Source organism: Phalacrocorax aristotelis, chromosome 14, assembly GCF_949628215.1.
Source record: "Phalacrocorax aristotelis chromosome 14, bGulAri2.1, whole genome shotgun sequence".
Classification (NCBI taxonomy): Eukaryota; Metazoa; Chordata; class Aves; order Suliformes; family Phalacrocoracidae; genus Phalacrocorax; species Phalacrocorax aristotelis.
Genome location: NC_134289.1, coordinates 13519599 through 13533572, shown reverse-complemented (window position 1 = coordinate 13533572; position 13974 = coordinate 13519599). Strand labels below are relative to the sequence as shown.

Below are 13974 nucleotides of genomic sequence, written 5' to 3'. Positions count from 1 at the left end.
AGCGTGGCAGTGTCATGGGAGGTGGCAACTGTCGGTGGTGCTTTGTTTGGACGATATTGTAGGAGCTCCTGAGGAGCCGTCTAAGCTCTTTTCAGTTTGGCAGGCTTTTGAAATAGGTTAGACTTGGTAACACCACATGCAAAAATAGCGCTGCTAATGGTGTTCTGACAACGTGCGTGATTTTTAGCAGGATCTTAATTAAATGTTAATTGCTTCTCTTGAGGGTTCATGGGTGCTGACTGGCTAAGTGTCAGTCTTTTGACTCCACTAGACTGGTGTTCATGACTTAAGGTATCTCCTTCCTGGTATTGTTCCTCGTATTGATCTAAGTTAAGTTACCTTTTTCAAGTTATTGCAAGTAAAAGGTGAAAGGCCATTAGGGTGTCCTACCTGATCCTAAAGGCCGTTGTCCAGGACCATTGAATATAAAAACCTGCAAACACAGAACAGGTTTCCTTAGTCTTTACTACCTCCCTAGCAGTCAGGAATCAAGTAGTTTGAATAAGATATCTGAAAGTGAGCCTGTAGAGATGCAATCATAGAGTTCAAAGTATAATCATCCTCAGTGACTTCCAAATCAAGTTAGATTGCAACCTCAATTACAAGGCAAAACAGCCTCAGTAATAAAGATTCTGTGCCTGGAATTTAGCTGATAACTTTGCTGAGGCTCTGAGCAAAACAGGGCACAGAACAGCCTCGGTGTGTATTGAGCCCTCAGGGCTGGTGCTAGTAAGCTAACATGTTTATGAAATAAAAACTACATTGGCTGTAAGAATTAGAGTGGCAGTGTTGTCCTGGGTGTTTTGGATGAAATCACTATGTTGCTACATAGGGAATTCTTGTTTTGAAAAAAATTCTGATCATTCCTGCTGAAAAACTACGTACATTTTAATCTTGTTAAAAACATGTCTTTGGAGAGGAACTGCAACAGGTTACGGGTTCTCCGCTCTCTGTTTTACTCTGTGTTTGACTATGAGACGCTGATGTGGTAGGCTGTGCTTTCTGAAGTGAGAGATTATCTGTGTGCTGTCTGTGCTGTGGAGAGAGAAGACTGAAGGGCAGAAGAAGAATCTTCATGAATAGTTGGCTGCTGTTTTCTGAATGCGTTTGTCCTTTACTGTTGTCCATCCTTAAGCAGAATCATGCGATGTGTTCTCTGTATGGCAAAGGGACCCTGTCTGTGGGTGCTCTTCTGCGTGCTCTCTGCCATCCTCTGTACCATGCTATTGAAAAGCAATGAACATTCATTGAATTTGGTTTTCCCTTCAACACGATATAAAAAACAGCACAATTTCCGTTCCAGACCACCTCTGCTGAGGTCACTCACCCCCTTTAAAGCACTTTTCCTCAAGGTTCCTCCTGAGTTGCTCTCAGGCTCCTGGAACAGTTCAGTCCCTCCAAGGCACTTGCTTCTTAACTTTTACATATTGTGTTACGTTTGACCATAGCGAGGTGCTGGCCTGATAGCCACGGAGAACTAAACAAAATAGTGAGGGTTTTCTCTAGTATCATAGTCCAGGGGTTGTTTCTGTCATGACAGAGAAGCTTTTTCCACTGCAGGGAAATGCAGCCAGAGAGAATACTTCTGCCAGGTGGGATTCTGGTGTTCAGTAGCACTAACCAAGATCATCAAAATTCTCAGGACAGTTAATGACCTAAGATGACTTGCGTTATTTATAAATACTCAGAATGAAGCTACAGATGAAGACAACTTAACTAGCAACATGAAGCACAGAAAGTCCAGGGTGTGTGACAGAAATCATTAAATTGCAAAGCAGATTTTTTTTCAGTGCAAGACAGAACACTTGAGATCAGCAGAAAGAATATGATACAGGCCTATTTGTCTTCTGAAAAGTTAGTCAGTAACTGATTGCCATCAGAGAAAGCATTCTTCAGCCTATTCATCTTGGAAATGTCCATATATGAGAATATAATGAGATCATATGAATATAGGTTTGCACAAAATCCAGCTGTTGAGATGTTCCCAAGATACCAGCAGCCAAAAAAAGCATACCAGTGAACAGGGATGTGAATTTTTGCCAGCAGGCAGTCTGGTGAAAGGGAGAGCAAACATAAGGATTAAGTCTATTTTGGGAGTGGGTTTTTTCATACAGTCTTTCTGTATCTCTTTCTTGGACTAGTCAAATGCCTGGCAAAAGCAGTAAATAAGTGCACAGTGATCCCACTGAGTGCACAGGGAGGAGGAACAGAATAAACAAAGGACATGTGTCGGCAGAGGACACATGTGCCGTGTGAAAAAGATGACATTGTTATGAGGCATGAAATCCTGCAGCATGGGCTGACGGAGGATATGGCTGAGCGTACGCTTGGCAAAAATTGGAGTGCGCTGTACTGCAGTCCCTTGGGACTTTATGTGCGACAGAGAAAATTAAGTGGAGATTTCTTTAGAGAACAAAAATATGGTAGAAAACCCATCCTTGTAGGGAGGGGAAAGCACCCTACACTGAAGAGAATGAAATGAAAGAGAATAGTCTCTATCCTGGATTTAACACTGGTAGATGATGAAATAATTGCAAGGTTCGTGTGTCCTGCCTACCTGCCCCTGGGAGAAGATTTGTGTCCTTTAGGGACGATGGAGGTTCCTTAATACAAGCTTAATATCTGCTAGCTGCTCACGCCCAGAAGTTCTTGCTACTTGGAGGCTGTTGAACACCTTACGTAAAATGAGGCCTGGTTCATGATCCGTTTAGAAGGGGTCAATTATTTTCACCCTAAATTTACTCAGTTTCTGCGTGCTGGGTTGAAACACTAGTTGGATAGATATGAAAGGAAAATTTTGTCACCTGGAGAGGCTGATTTTCACAGAGTAGGGATGCAGCTTGTGGACTGCTTCTAAGGGAAGCAGAAGCTTGCTCTGCAACCAGTACATCTGGTGAACAGATGAAAGGCCTCTTGTAGTGGTGCCTTCACCAGAATGAAGTAGGCATTGCCATTTAAAGCTTTTGATAGAAGTGACTCTTAGCACCACATCCCTGACGGTCTCCGCTGAGCCTCCATGTCTCTCTTGTTCATGGGGCAGCCCCCGTTGGTGTTACAGGTCTGTAGGCTGCAGCCTTCAATGTGTGAACACCTTCAGGTTCTGTACCCCTGCAATCCCCTCTCCAGCCCCTTCTATATCAACTTGTACTAGTGTTTATGATCTTGATTTGCAAGGGACATCAAAAAGTATGAAGTTCTCCTATTGTCATAAAGGCATAATCTCTGATGCTGTCGAAAGAAGTGTCACATGGTTGATGGTATGAGGTACTGTCAAGATCAGCTGTGTCTCTAATTGTACCCTCCCTGGAGAAGTTAACAAATGTGTGTGTCATGGAGCGGACAACTCTGACCCAGCCTTCTCCAAAACATTTTATTTTGTACTACGCCTAAAGCCAACAGTGAGTCAGCTACAGAAATTGACTCTCTTGTGTCATCTTGGTGCCAACACACTAGGCTGGATTCTTCTTGCCAGCATTAGGTAAGCATCTGATGGCTTCAGGCTGTTTTGCATCTGTGGCTTCAGCTTCCTGAGCAATCATCTGTGAGGAAACTGAATCAGAAAGCTGAAGGAAAAGGCGGCTCACATGGAATGCAAGTGAATGATGTCGTTTGTTCTGGATCTTTCACCTGTTGCTAGTTCCTTTCATTTGACAGATTTCATGCATTTTATGAAGCCTGGTCATGCTTCAGAAACCCCTATGAGATATGGTATGCAGCGTGCCTGCCTGTTTTAGAGAAAGGAAAACTTTGTACCAGCAAAGCTGGACCAACTATATTCCCAGCTAAATTAGTGACTCAGAAATGGACTCTTCACTCCCAGCCTTGTATTGCACACATGGTGACCTGATAATGTGTGCTATATTTTCTATTATGGAAGGCTGCATCCCTTTGCTGTTGTAACCTCACGTCCACCCATTTGAGTCACATAAAAATGTGAACTAGATCTGTGAGTCCATGGCAGATAATATTCCCGAAAATAGTACTCGTGGGGGAAGGACTTGATTATTCCCAAATTAGAATTACTCAGCTAGTGTCTTTAGGAGATCAATATTGCAAACCAGCCCAATTAAATGAGATAATTACTTGAAACTGGACCAACATTTTTATTCTGTGAAGGAGTAGCTAATGTCTGAGAAGCTATTCATCTGTTACATAGCACCTTGCTGAACACTAGTCATGGCAAATGGCAGTAAAGCAGAGGTCTGTGTTACTTAACATCTGTGTACCTTTCTCCATTAGGCAGTGAATCAGCCGTGTACATGATGCCTTTGAATATAGGTAATATTTACCATATGAGTGACTTGTGAAGTGGAGATATCTAATGAAACAGAGAAACAACTGGAAATAAATCCCATTTTTGATTACTAGCCAGCCTGTTCTCCTTTCCTCTTAATTACCACAAGTTCATGGACAGATATAAGGGAAAGAATGACTTGCCAGAGAGGGAAGCCAAGCTAATCACTCCACTGGCATTCCTCTGCAAATTTACAGTATGTGTATTATTTTACAGCCAATGTAGTAAATATCCCAGGTTGAGACTCCTTTTAAAATACGTGTGTCAGAGGAAATACAATACTGGAGCAGGATGGTAGTAGTTCCTTTCTTATTACAGATCCCTCCCATCTTTAGCTGCAGTTTTTCGTCAAGTGTGCCTCCGACACATGCTCCTGGGCAGAGATTGAGCAGGAATGAGTATGAATTTTTGCATCCTGCTGCCTGCATAGTTAATCACATGGTGGATCCTGTCCAGCAAGATTCCCCAACAGTACAGCTAGCTATTACTGTATGGTACTGGCTTCTCACCTCTTTAATTCCAGCTGCGAAACTGCATTAAAATACAATTTAAATGCTTTCATAATGCCACTGTTTAATAAGAGAACTTGTGGTACCTGCCATAGGGCAATTGTGTAATCATGAATGGGAAGAGAAGTCTCCATGAAAAAATTTCTATTAAAAGTTGATGCAAGGCACGAAAAACCTCGTGAGAGTATGAACAAATTAATAGATTAACAAGATTAGCATGCACCACAACCTCTGGCGGCAGGGCATTAATTCAGATTGTTAGAAAACAGATGTGGACTCTGGATTCTTGTCCTCCACCCCTTATATTGAATTTTTTTCTAATGAGATCCTTGAAGTGTGATCAGTTCCATATGTGTTTAGGGGGAAGGCTGCTGGTGGTTACACCTGCTATTAGTTTACTGCATCTGCGTGGATATTCTAGTTAGTGTTAAGGATGAAACAAATAAGAGCAAGATTTATCACCTGAAACGAAGTCCTTGCAGGAAATCAGGACAGCATGGATGCTTTTTCAAAAACCAGATTTTAGGACATCCTACCTTGCTTTAAGAGAGCAGTTGGCTCTAGGTATATTAAAATAGTTGTTACAATACTCTGCCCAGATGTAGTAAAATGTTTTAAATTGTCTGTTCCAATTGTCCTATGATTCAGATCCACCACTGGAACTCATTGTAAGAACAACAGGAATATTATTTCTTAACTCAGATAGTCGTCTATGTCAATTTCTATTTTTATTTCTGTAAGCGCTTTCTGTATTTTCTTTCTTGGATACTACTTTTCGCCGTCTACACGATAATGAAGGGATAATTTTCTGTTTCACAGCAGTGACTATCTAAGGTGTCTTCTAATTAACATCAAGAAAAGAGGAAATGGAAGATTAGAGGATAAAAAAATGTGGAAGGGGAAGGGAGGGCTCATTGCATGTATTCAAGGAACAAGAAGCATCAGAAGTGAGGATAGAGAAGCCATGTGAATCATCAGGATGCTATAAATAATTCCAAGATAATCTCTTTTCTTTAAACTATTGTTGGGAAAGTGAATTAGGAGAAGGCGGTAGGACAAGAGCCTGTGGATTGAATTTAGAAGTAATTACACTAGTCCAGGGTGCAGACAGTGTTCTGCTGGCGTTAGATACTAAGACCAGGAAACAACCACTGGGAGGGACTCGATGCGCAGCCTTGGTGGAGTCGGCGAAAAAGAGAGCGTAGGGCCGGGCACCACGAGGCGAGGTGGTCAGGAGCAGCCTGAGGGGCAGGGGAAGGAGCGCAGGGAGCAGGCTGGCTAATGCGGGTAAACATCACCTGGCAGTGAGGGAGCTGCCTCACGCGTGGCTGGCGAGGCCATCTGTTTCTGTCTGTGCGGCCGCCAGGTTACCCCGGGAGCTGCTCCGTCTCCCGCCCCGTCTTCGGCTCAGGCGGCCCCTTCGTTCTCCTCTTCCCACAACGGCACCCGACAAAGCTGAGGGCTGGGCCGGCTACAGCCCGGAGAGCTGATCTCCAGCACAGCGTGAACTGCAACCGAGCGCTCGGTGTTTTAATTAGACGCAGCAGGAGGGGAGGGAAGGAGATTTAGATCAATGAGAGTCTAGGCCAAAGTAACAGATCCTGAACTGTTATGTACTTGACCTTGAGCGTGCTTAGGCTGGCGGGGAAGCAGAGTTCACCTAAGAGCCAATGCCAAGAGGGGCTGGTGTATTGCACCCCGGCAAAGCATTTATTTACATTCAGCAGAAACCATCATGTGTCTTTCACTGCTTTTGGACATCTAAGCAGCGACATGTCAAACATCTTTGAAGGCTTTTAAGCCTCTGAAACTGTCAGGTAGTAGTTACCTACAGACTGCGGCAAATCAGAATCCCTTTGAGAGTAAGTCTGTAAAAGAAAAAAAAAATCTAATTGCGTTTCAGCTCATGTTCACTTGCCATTTGAATGCTTGGGGATCTTTGTTGGTGAAAATAAAGTTAATTATAGTAGTACTTTGAAATTATACATTGCCGCTGCTGTGATGTTCTAGTGCCATCTGAAATAGCGGAAGGCGAAGCTGCCGATCACAATGGCTGTGCTCCGTGCAAACAAACTAATGCATGTTTCCAGGGATTCGCTGCGCGGGCGTCAGCCGGTGCGCTTCTCTAACGTGAACACAGCCGTGTGACCAGTGCTTTAGACCCAGAAGGACAAAAAGCCCGGAGTCAGTGGTAACATAAGGTATCTCATGTTACCCAAAGTTATCTAGATACAGTCTTTGCTAATTAATATCACTTTGTGAGGTGGATTTGAATAGATTATGGGATACTTCCATGCATCTGCAATGCTAATTTACTGCCTCTGCATGTATTAAAAATGTTATCCTACAACTTGAAATTGAGATAAGCAGGCTATCACAGAGCTAAATACCCCAAATAGCAATGCAAAATGTTTTGCTGGTTTTTATCAGTTATTTAGTCTCAGTAGTGGAGAGTGCACTTTTTTTTTTTGTAACCGCAAAGCACAAGCTTTGTGCTGGAGTTCCCAGTTTTTTCTCATCTCTTGAAATGTATTGGTTCACCATCTTAGAATTAGACCTCTTACGGAGATAAATACTGTTTTGGGGAGGTAACACTGGTTTGGGGTGATAGAACAAGAGGAAATGGCTTCAAGCTGCATCAGGGGAGGTTTAGATTGGATATTAGGAGGAATTTCCTTACTGAGAGAGTGGTCAGGCGCTGGCACAGGCTGCCCAGAGAGGTGGGGGAGTTGCCATCCCTGGGGTGGTTTAAAAGGCATGTAGTTGTGGCACTTCAGGGCATGGTTTGGGAGACATGGGGGTGTTGGGTTGGTGGTTGGACTTGATCCTAGAGGTCTTTTCCAACCTTAATGATTCTATGAATCTATGATTCTATAATTTTGGGGCTTCTAATGTAAATTTTCGCTTTGTCTTGGGAAATATCTCATCCTTTCTGCAACATATTTACCTGATAAGCAGGTACAGTCTGTCCCATATAGGAACTTCATACAAAGCACATCCAAGCTTCCCTCTAGCTTTTGTGCAAGCAAATATGTTCTCTGAATTGATGCCTGTCCTTCCTCTCAGTCACTACAAAATCCGGCTAGAGGAAGCTAGCTCTGTTTCCACTGATTTCGACCTGCCTTATCAGTCTTTTTTCAGTTCCCTAAAGAAAAAAAAACAGGAATGTGATGTTTTGGTACCATGGGTCACCTGCTAGCTGACAGACGGAAACACTGGGGGCTGAAACTCTGGTCTGCTCTATAAATATTGATTTATGCAGAAACTGAGGTGGAAGTTAAATTAGTATGCTAAATTAGAAGGAAATGTGAAGCTTTTTTGTGTCTATTCCTTTTTTTTTAATGGCAATTCTTTTTGAATCGTCTATAGTTTTTTATCCATACTGATTATTATAGTAGTTTACCACCACATTTGTATCGATACATTGCATAATCCTAAATTATAATCTCAATTTTCTGTACTGCTACTCTCTGAACAACTTTTTATTGTTTTTCTTGGCTTAACTGCAGGCTCTTTCCACTCTCTTCCCTTCTGCATCAGATCAAATTCTGCAAAGAATTCTCCGCTTTGGATAGACTATCACTTCCCACCCATGCTGCTCTCACTGAGGTTGGAAATGTTATTAATTTTATTTAGTGTGGGGAAAAACTTGGCTAGCCCTTCAAAACCATCTTTCAAGTCCTGTAATTCAATGAAGTCTTTATTTACAATGGTAATAACTATTTCTCCCAGTGCTGTCCGAACTGAGTTCTCTCTGGTTACAAGAAAATGAAGCACTGTTTTCCATTTCCATGGCAAAGTGGTCCTATTTTATTTTTCAGTTTGGGGGTAAAAGCAGCGTAACCTTGTTTATAAAGCTTTCTAGGAAAAGAAGCAGCTGTTACTTTCCACATTATACTATCTTTCAATGGCTTTTGTGCCAGGGACTGAGGGAGGAAGGCAGGTGGTCATATACAACCTGATGAGTGTAAAATTGTTATTCTGAGACCTGGATTTTCCACTTCTCTCCAGTCCTAATCCTTGATCTTTCACACTAGCGCACGAACACTGAATTTCAATTCTGTCCCTTGATTAAAGTGTGGGTTTTTTCCCCCTTTGGACTCAAAATTATCTAACTACAAGATAATAATATTGTACGATGATGTGGATGAAACCACTTCTCAAGAATTGCCATTTCAGACGTACGCAGTGCCCCTGACAGGGGCTGGTTTTACTGAGGTCTCAGCTAGGTATGCCTAAAGCCGCGCAGATATGAATGATGATTTCCTTGCACAAATGTAAAAAGTGTGAGTGGTGGCAGTATGGAAGATGTCAGTGAAACCTTCAGAAAGCTCTACAGCACTGAGGCATTGACTTTCTTCCCTTAGGACCTACCACAGAGCAGCTGGGAGGAGGTAAGAAACTCTAGCTTTGACAAGAGATGTGATCTAGGGAAGACCTGTAACTTAGCGTCGTCCTGGCAGTTTCATGGCAATTGTGCTGGGTTTCACTTGACTGTTCCAGCAATGTGATTACACCTCACCTATCCCCCACCTGCCCATATATAAAAGGAAAAAGTCAAAGATGAAAGGTAGTTTTTCCTTCCTGCAGTAGCTGTGGTGTTTTCTGAAGCACTTTGGACAAGTTTGAAAGTGGCTATATTAAATTATTCCAGGTCACGGTTTAAGAGGAGTAAGAAGATGGTTATTTGAGGAGTTTGGTTTATTTGGAAGTGAGATAACGGGTCTCCAAACATGCTATAGCTCAGATCAAATCAATGCAAAAGGCACAGAAAAAGTCAACCCCACCCTGTCCCAGGACAGCTATTTTGTTGTTCACATGTTAATTCTTTGGTTAGTCCTTTGGTCAATATTTTTGAATCTTCAAGCAGTTAGTGGACCGATCCCTAGATACTTAAGTAACTTGTTCATGCTCCATATGTTTCGCTGTGCTGCTAGGGATTGGCTCGATCCTATTCAAGGTGAGTAAATATGATGAAAATAACGTATTTCAGTCTGTTAGCTAAGAGGTATTTGGCTTTTCAAAGCTAAGAGCCAAGAGTGAGATTATATGTGAAAGGTTTGCAGGATCAGTTACTAAAAGGTGATACGCTATGGAAGTTTTTTGCTGATTAAGTGCAAAACCAGGGAGAAAGGAGGGCATCCTGGGGATTTCAAGTGCAGCAGACAACAACCACTTGCAGAGAGTTGATTGAGGCGCGCAGCCTGAAAAAAGAATTTGCAGAAGATGGCATGAGGGAAATGACCTATAGGATAAAGCCTCTATGGCCGACTAGTTCGAACGCATAACTGGTCTACCATGACCATTGATGCAAATGAGGCACAGTACTGTAGGTAGCAGGGCTTGGATTCTCTCCTCACACCTGACTAGATGCTCTTGGTGGCAGAGGAAGTAGGCTGAGATGCCCTGCTGCTGTGACTTCTGCTGTTTGCATCCACCTTGTCAGCTGTAAAGCTCCTCTAACAATCACAGCACTCTGCTTGGAAAAAAATGACTGAAAAGGCAATGAAATCAGGAAGGAGCTGTAAGCTCCATCATACTGTTTTTGTAATAGCTGTTAAAATATGGGTTAATCTAGCTCAAGTGTATTAAACCTTGAATCAAAAAGCATAAAATATGTACTTAAGTTAATCCCCAGCATAGGTATTTTGATGTGAGACTGCCCCTAAAAAATGTCATTTACGGGGATGTTGCCTTCTGCTGGAGAGTTCTGGTTCTTGGAGAGCAGCATCAGAACTACCAACTCCTACTAATAATTGCATTAGTAAAGACAGAGGAAATAAACAGGAATTTCCTGGAGGAGGATATTAGGAAGAAGTCGGAGACCAGATTAACTTCCTAGATGAAGGTGACAGTTATTTAAAGAATTCAAACAACAACAACAGAGAGAGAGAAAGGTGTCTTAGTCAAAGACACACAGATACTAAAAAACCAGTGCCTGTGAAAGGTGACAAAATCCAGTTGCTCTAGAAGGAGTAAGCAGGACTGCTGCACAGCCATCCCCTCTGTGTGCACAGGGTGAAGGGGGATACGTGAAGTGGCGGACAAAGCGTTAGAAGCTTGTAAGGACAATGAAGTTTGACAGGCAAGAATGAAAGGAAGACACATCTAATAATAGTGTGTGTTTAACCGTTTATCTCTCATTAAGGAAATAAGCAGCTCAGAAAATGGTCAGAGTTAACTTACAGCAATTAGCAGTGATGCGGTACCTTCTAAGACACTGCAGAGTCAGCATTTCCAGCGCACCCTTAGGTAAGGGCTTTGAATTAATGTTTGACGTGGGCCTAAATCTGCAGCAGAAATTTCCAAATATCCTTTTTCCATAGCGGGCTGCTTGTTTGGGAGTATTTTAGAAGGACAACAATCCAATGCTTCATGTAATACTGTCCTGAAAGAGCTTTGTGAATTTGTTTCCAACTGCTCGGCCAAATGGTCACAAAAATCCTTTTACTGGTTTTGCGAGGCCTGCAAGCACCGATCACGGGTCAGGGCCTCATTTTGTGACAAGCTGAATTCATGTCAAGCCTTGAGCGCATCAGTCTGGACTCCCAGACACTTGAAAGCTAGGCATTGTGAATTACACTGCTTTTAAGTTCCCTTTCCTGCCCAGCACTGCACTTCAGATGTGTTGTGAGCAAAGGAATAACTCCACCCGCCTTCCCTCTGTGCTTAAGGCACCGGTGACGTTGGCCTGAGCTTCACCCTGGCTTAGAGCTGCCTCTTCGTCTCTTCACTTCTGCAGCAGCGTGCTGCTGGGCTGTGGCCACGTGTAGCACGTGCCACATCCACTGCCTGGAAAGGGAAGGGTAAAGGGGTTTTGGGTGGGAGAAACAGGAAAAAATGGTGAATCCGGAGCATCATCTTTACTGATGAAGTCTGGGGATCCTGGACCTGACTGTCACACCAGTGTAGAGGAGGCTCCACCAGCACGGCTTAGAGTTCCCTGGAGATGCCAAAAGAATATTTTGTCATTTATTCTGACTCTTCCATATAAAGCAGATTATAATATTCCTCACAGTACTCTGTGGGGAGGGTTAGGTGACAGCTTGGGTTTCATTTGCCTGTTCTCTGTCGTGGGGGTTAAGATTTTGTACGTTATCAGCAGAAAGCAGAGGGTACTGAGGGACCACTGATGCCTGGAGAGGGACATCTGGTCAGTCCCCAGGCAGTCTGAAGCCTGCGCTCCACCAGGGCTGTATTCCAGAGGAGAGGAATCACGGAAGGACCCCCTGCTCCCGTCCCCACTGCACAGCCATCCTGCATCTGGAAATGTGGCACTGCTTTTGCTAACGTGCTCTCAGGGCAATGAAGAACAGATTTACATGGGCTTTTTAATATCTGCTGCTGCAGTCTTTCCCCTAGGTGATCTCTTCTATCTGTATGATCTGGATATCTCTGGTTTTCTGCTACAAGGACCCGTGCCAAGAGAAGACCTGAATTAAGTGATTGGTCTCCTCTGCACCTCACGAAGACCCCTGTCCCTTGGTGCTGCCTTAAAGGATACCTGCAGGTGACTCAAGCACCACAAAAAAAGGCATCCCTTTCTTGCTGCCTCTGCCTACCCAGGTGCATGCTGTTAAATCACGGGCCGTTCAGCAGGTCTAGATCATGCTGCACAGCTAAGCAGTAAGTAACTAAAGCTTCGAGTGTCCTGCTAACAGAGCGTCACCCAAGCATAATCCGGGCCCTGACTCAAATTGACAAGGACAGGTTGGCCTCTGAAATAATCTCTTTAAATAGCAGCAGCCATCTCTCTCAAAGGCACTTCCCTCCCCCAGCCAGCGCTGGAGCTGCTTTCAGCACGGTCGCCCACTGTTCCCCACCCAGGCATTGCAGGGCTGGCACTTCTCCCAGGCAAGTGCCTGCAGCCTCCCAGCTTTGCTTTGCACCAGGAATTACAATGAATTTTGCAGCACAATTTCTCTACTCCAGGGTGTTAAAAAACAGAACTCCCAGGGACCACTCCAGGGAAGATGAAGACTACGATCCTTTCTGGCAAAGGTTGGAGAATATTGCTGTCTGACTTAGAGCTAGACTGCTCCTTTCTCCCCCTCAGGGGTCATGGTCAGCCCTCGGGGTCCACCCAGGGCCAGGCCAATGGACGTGACAACCCCTGGACCCCTCCTGCCTCCTTATGGTGTCGTAGTTGGAGTTTTGCTTCACCTCGTTGTTTATTTAGTCGCTGTGCTGTATAGGTAATGCTTTCTTTTTCCTTTCCTTACTTTCTTTAAAAAAAAAAAAAAAGACCAAAAAAATTTCGTAATTTTCCAATATCTCCCTGGGTTCTGTGGGTATGAGTTGCTCTTGGTGTCATCCACTAGAAGCAGCGGAGATTTGAATACTTCAAGCCTGTGGAATTCAGCTTTTTAATTTCTGCATGGGTACGGTATTAGAAATAACCCTAGACAGGCCGATGGGCTGCTGAAAATTTGTCTTGGTATAGCCTGTATCAGATCCTGTTATTAGGGGTGTTCTGCAGTCGTCTTTGTTATGGTGCTTATGGTCTTCTTGAATTCCTGTTTTCAGGCTTGGATGGTGCCGACGGAATTTAGGAGGTGTCTAGTGCCCTGCATAGCCCCAGCTGGTGGGGTGTGCAGCCCTATGGCATGGTTGTGTTTGAACAGCCTCCCTCTTGACCTTTTCCATGGTTGTTTTCTCCCCGAATTTTATTATCTTAACACCGCTAGGAAGATCACAACCGGGTGTAGCCAGATGTGGTATAAACAGGGGCAGTTCTCCTATCCTGCGTCTTGCCAATAGTTGCAGATGTTGGTAATATGTAAACCATAAATCGTTTCAGTGGGCTCAATGCTGTTAATAAACGCTCATGGAACACCAAAGGGGAAAAAAGGTCCCAGTTCTGCATTGAAAAAATGGCTCGCCCAAAGTCACACACGGTGTGATGTGTTCTGCAGCGAACTGAGAACCTTAAACCAGTCCTTTCATCACAGGACCACGCTTTCCTCTAGTTTGGGTTAAGCTGTTCATTCTTTATTACAAGTGAATTATAGAGATGTGTTAATCACCAGAGAACCTCTGAACTCAATATACATTTAACTTAAAGAGGGAAAAAGTTTAATTACTTGAAGAGTATTAACTGCCAAACTACATGCAGTGTTTGATAGCGATCATTCGACACTCAGAGGTGTGAATGTCCTGTAAGGGCTGCGT

The 13974-nt window shown here is 43.6% G+C and overlaps 1 protein-coding gene across 3 annotated transcripts in view; it reads left to right on the top strand.

Moving 5' to 3' along the window:
* The window catches only part of LOC142064384 (L-threonine ammonia-lyase-like), a 51081-nt gene that overhangs the window by 4573 nt on the left and 32534 nt on the right, over nt 1-13974 (top strand). The window contains exon 1 of one of the 3 annotated variants that reach the window (XM_075109290.1): nt 12584-12998. The exons of 1 other annotated variant lie outside the window; for it this stretch is intronic. In XM_075109290.1, coding sequence (XP_074965391.1) covers nt 12865-12998 — 134 coding nt within the window. In that variant the 5' untranslated portion in view covers nt 12584-12864. Of the gene's footprint in view, nt 1-12583; nt 12999-13974 lie in introns of those variants that run through there. One more of the 3 variants, XM_075109291.1, reaches the window with a different exon arrangement.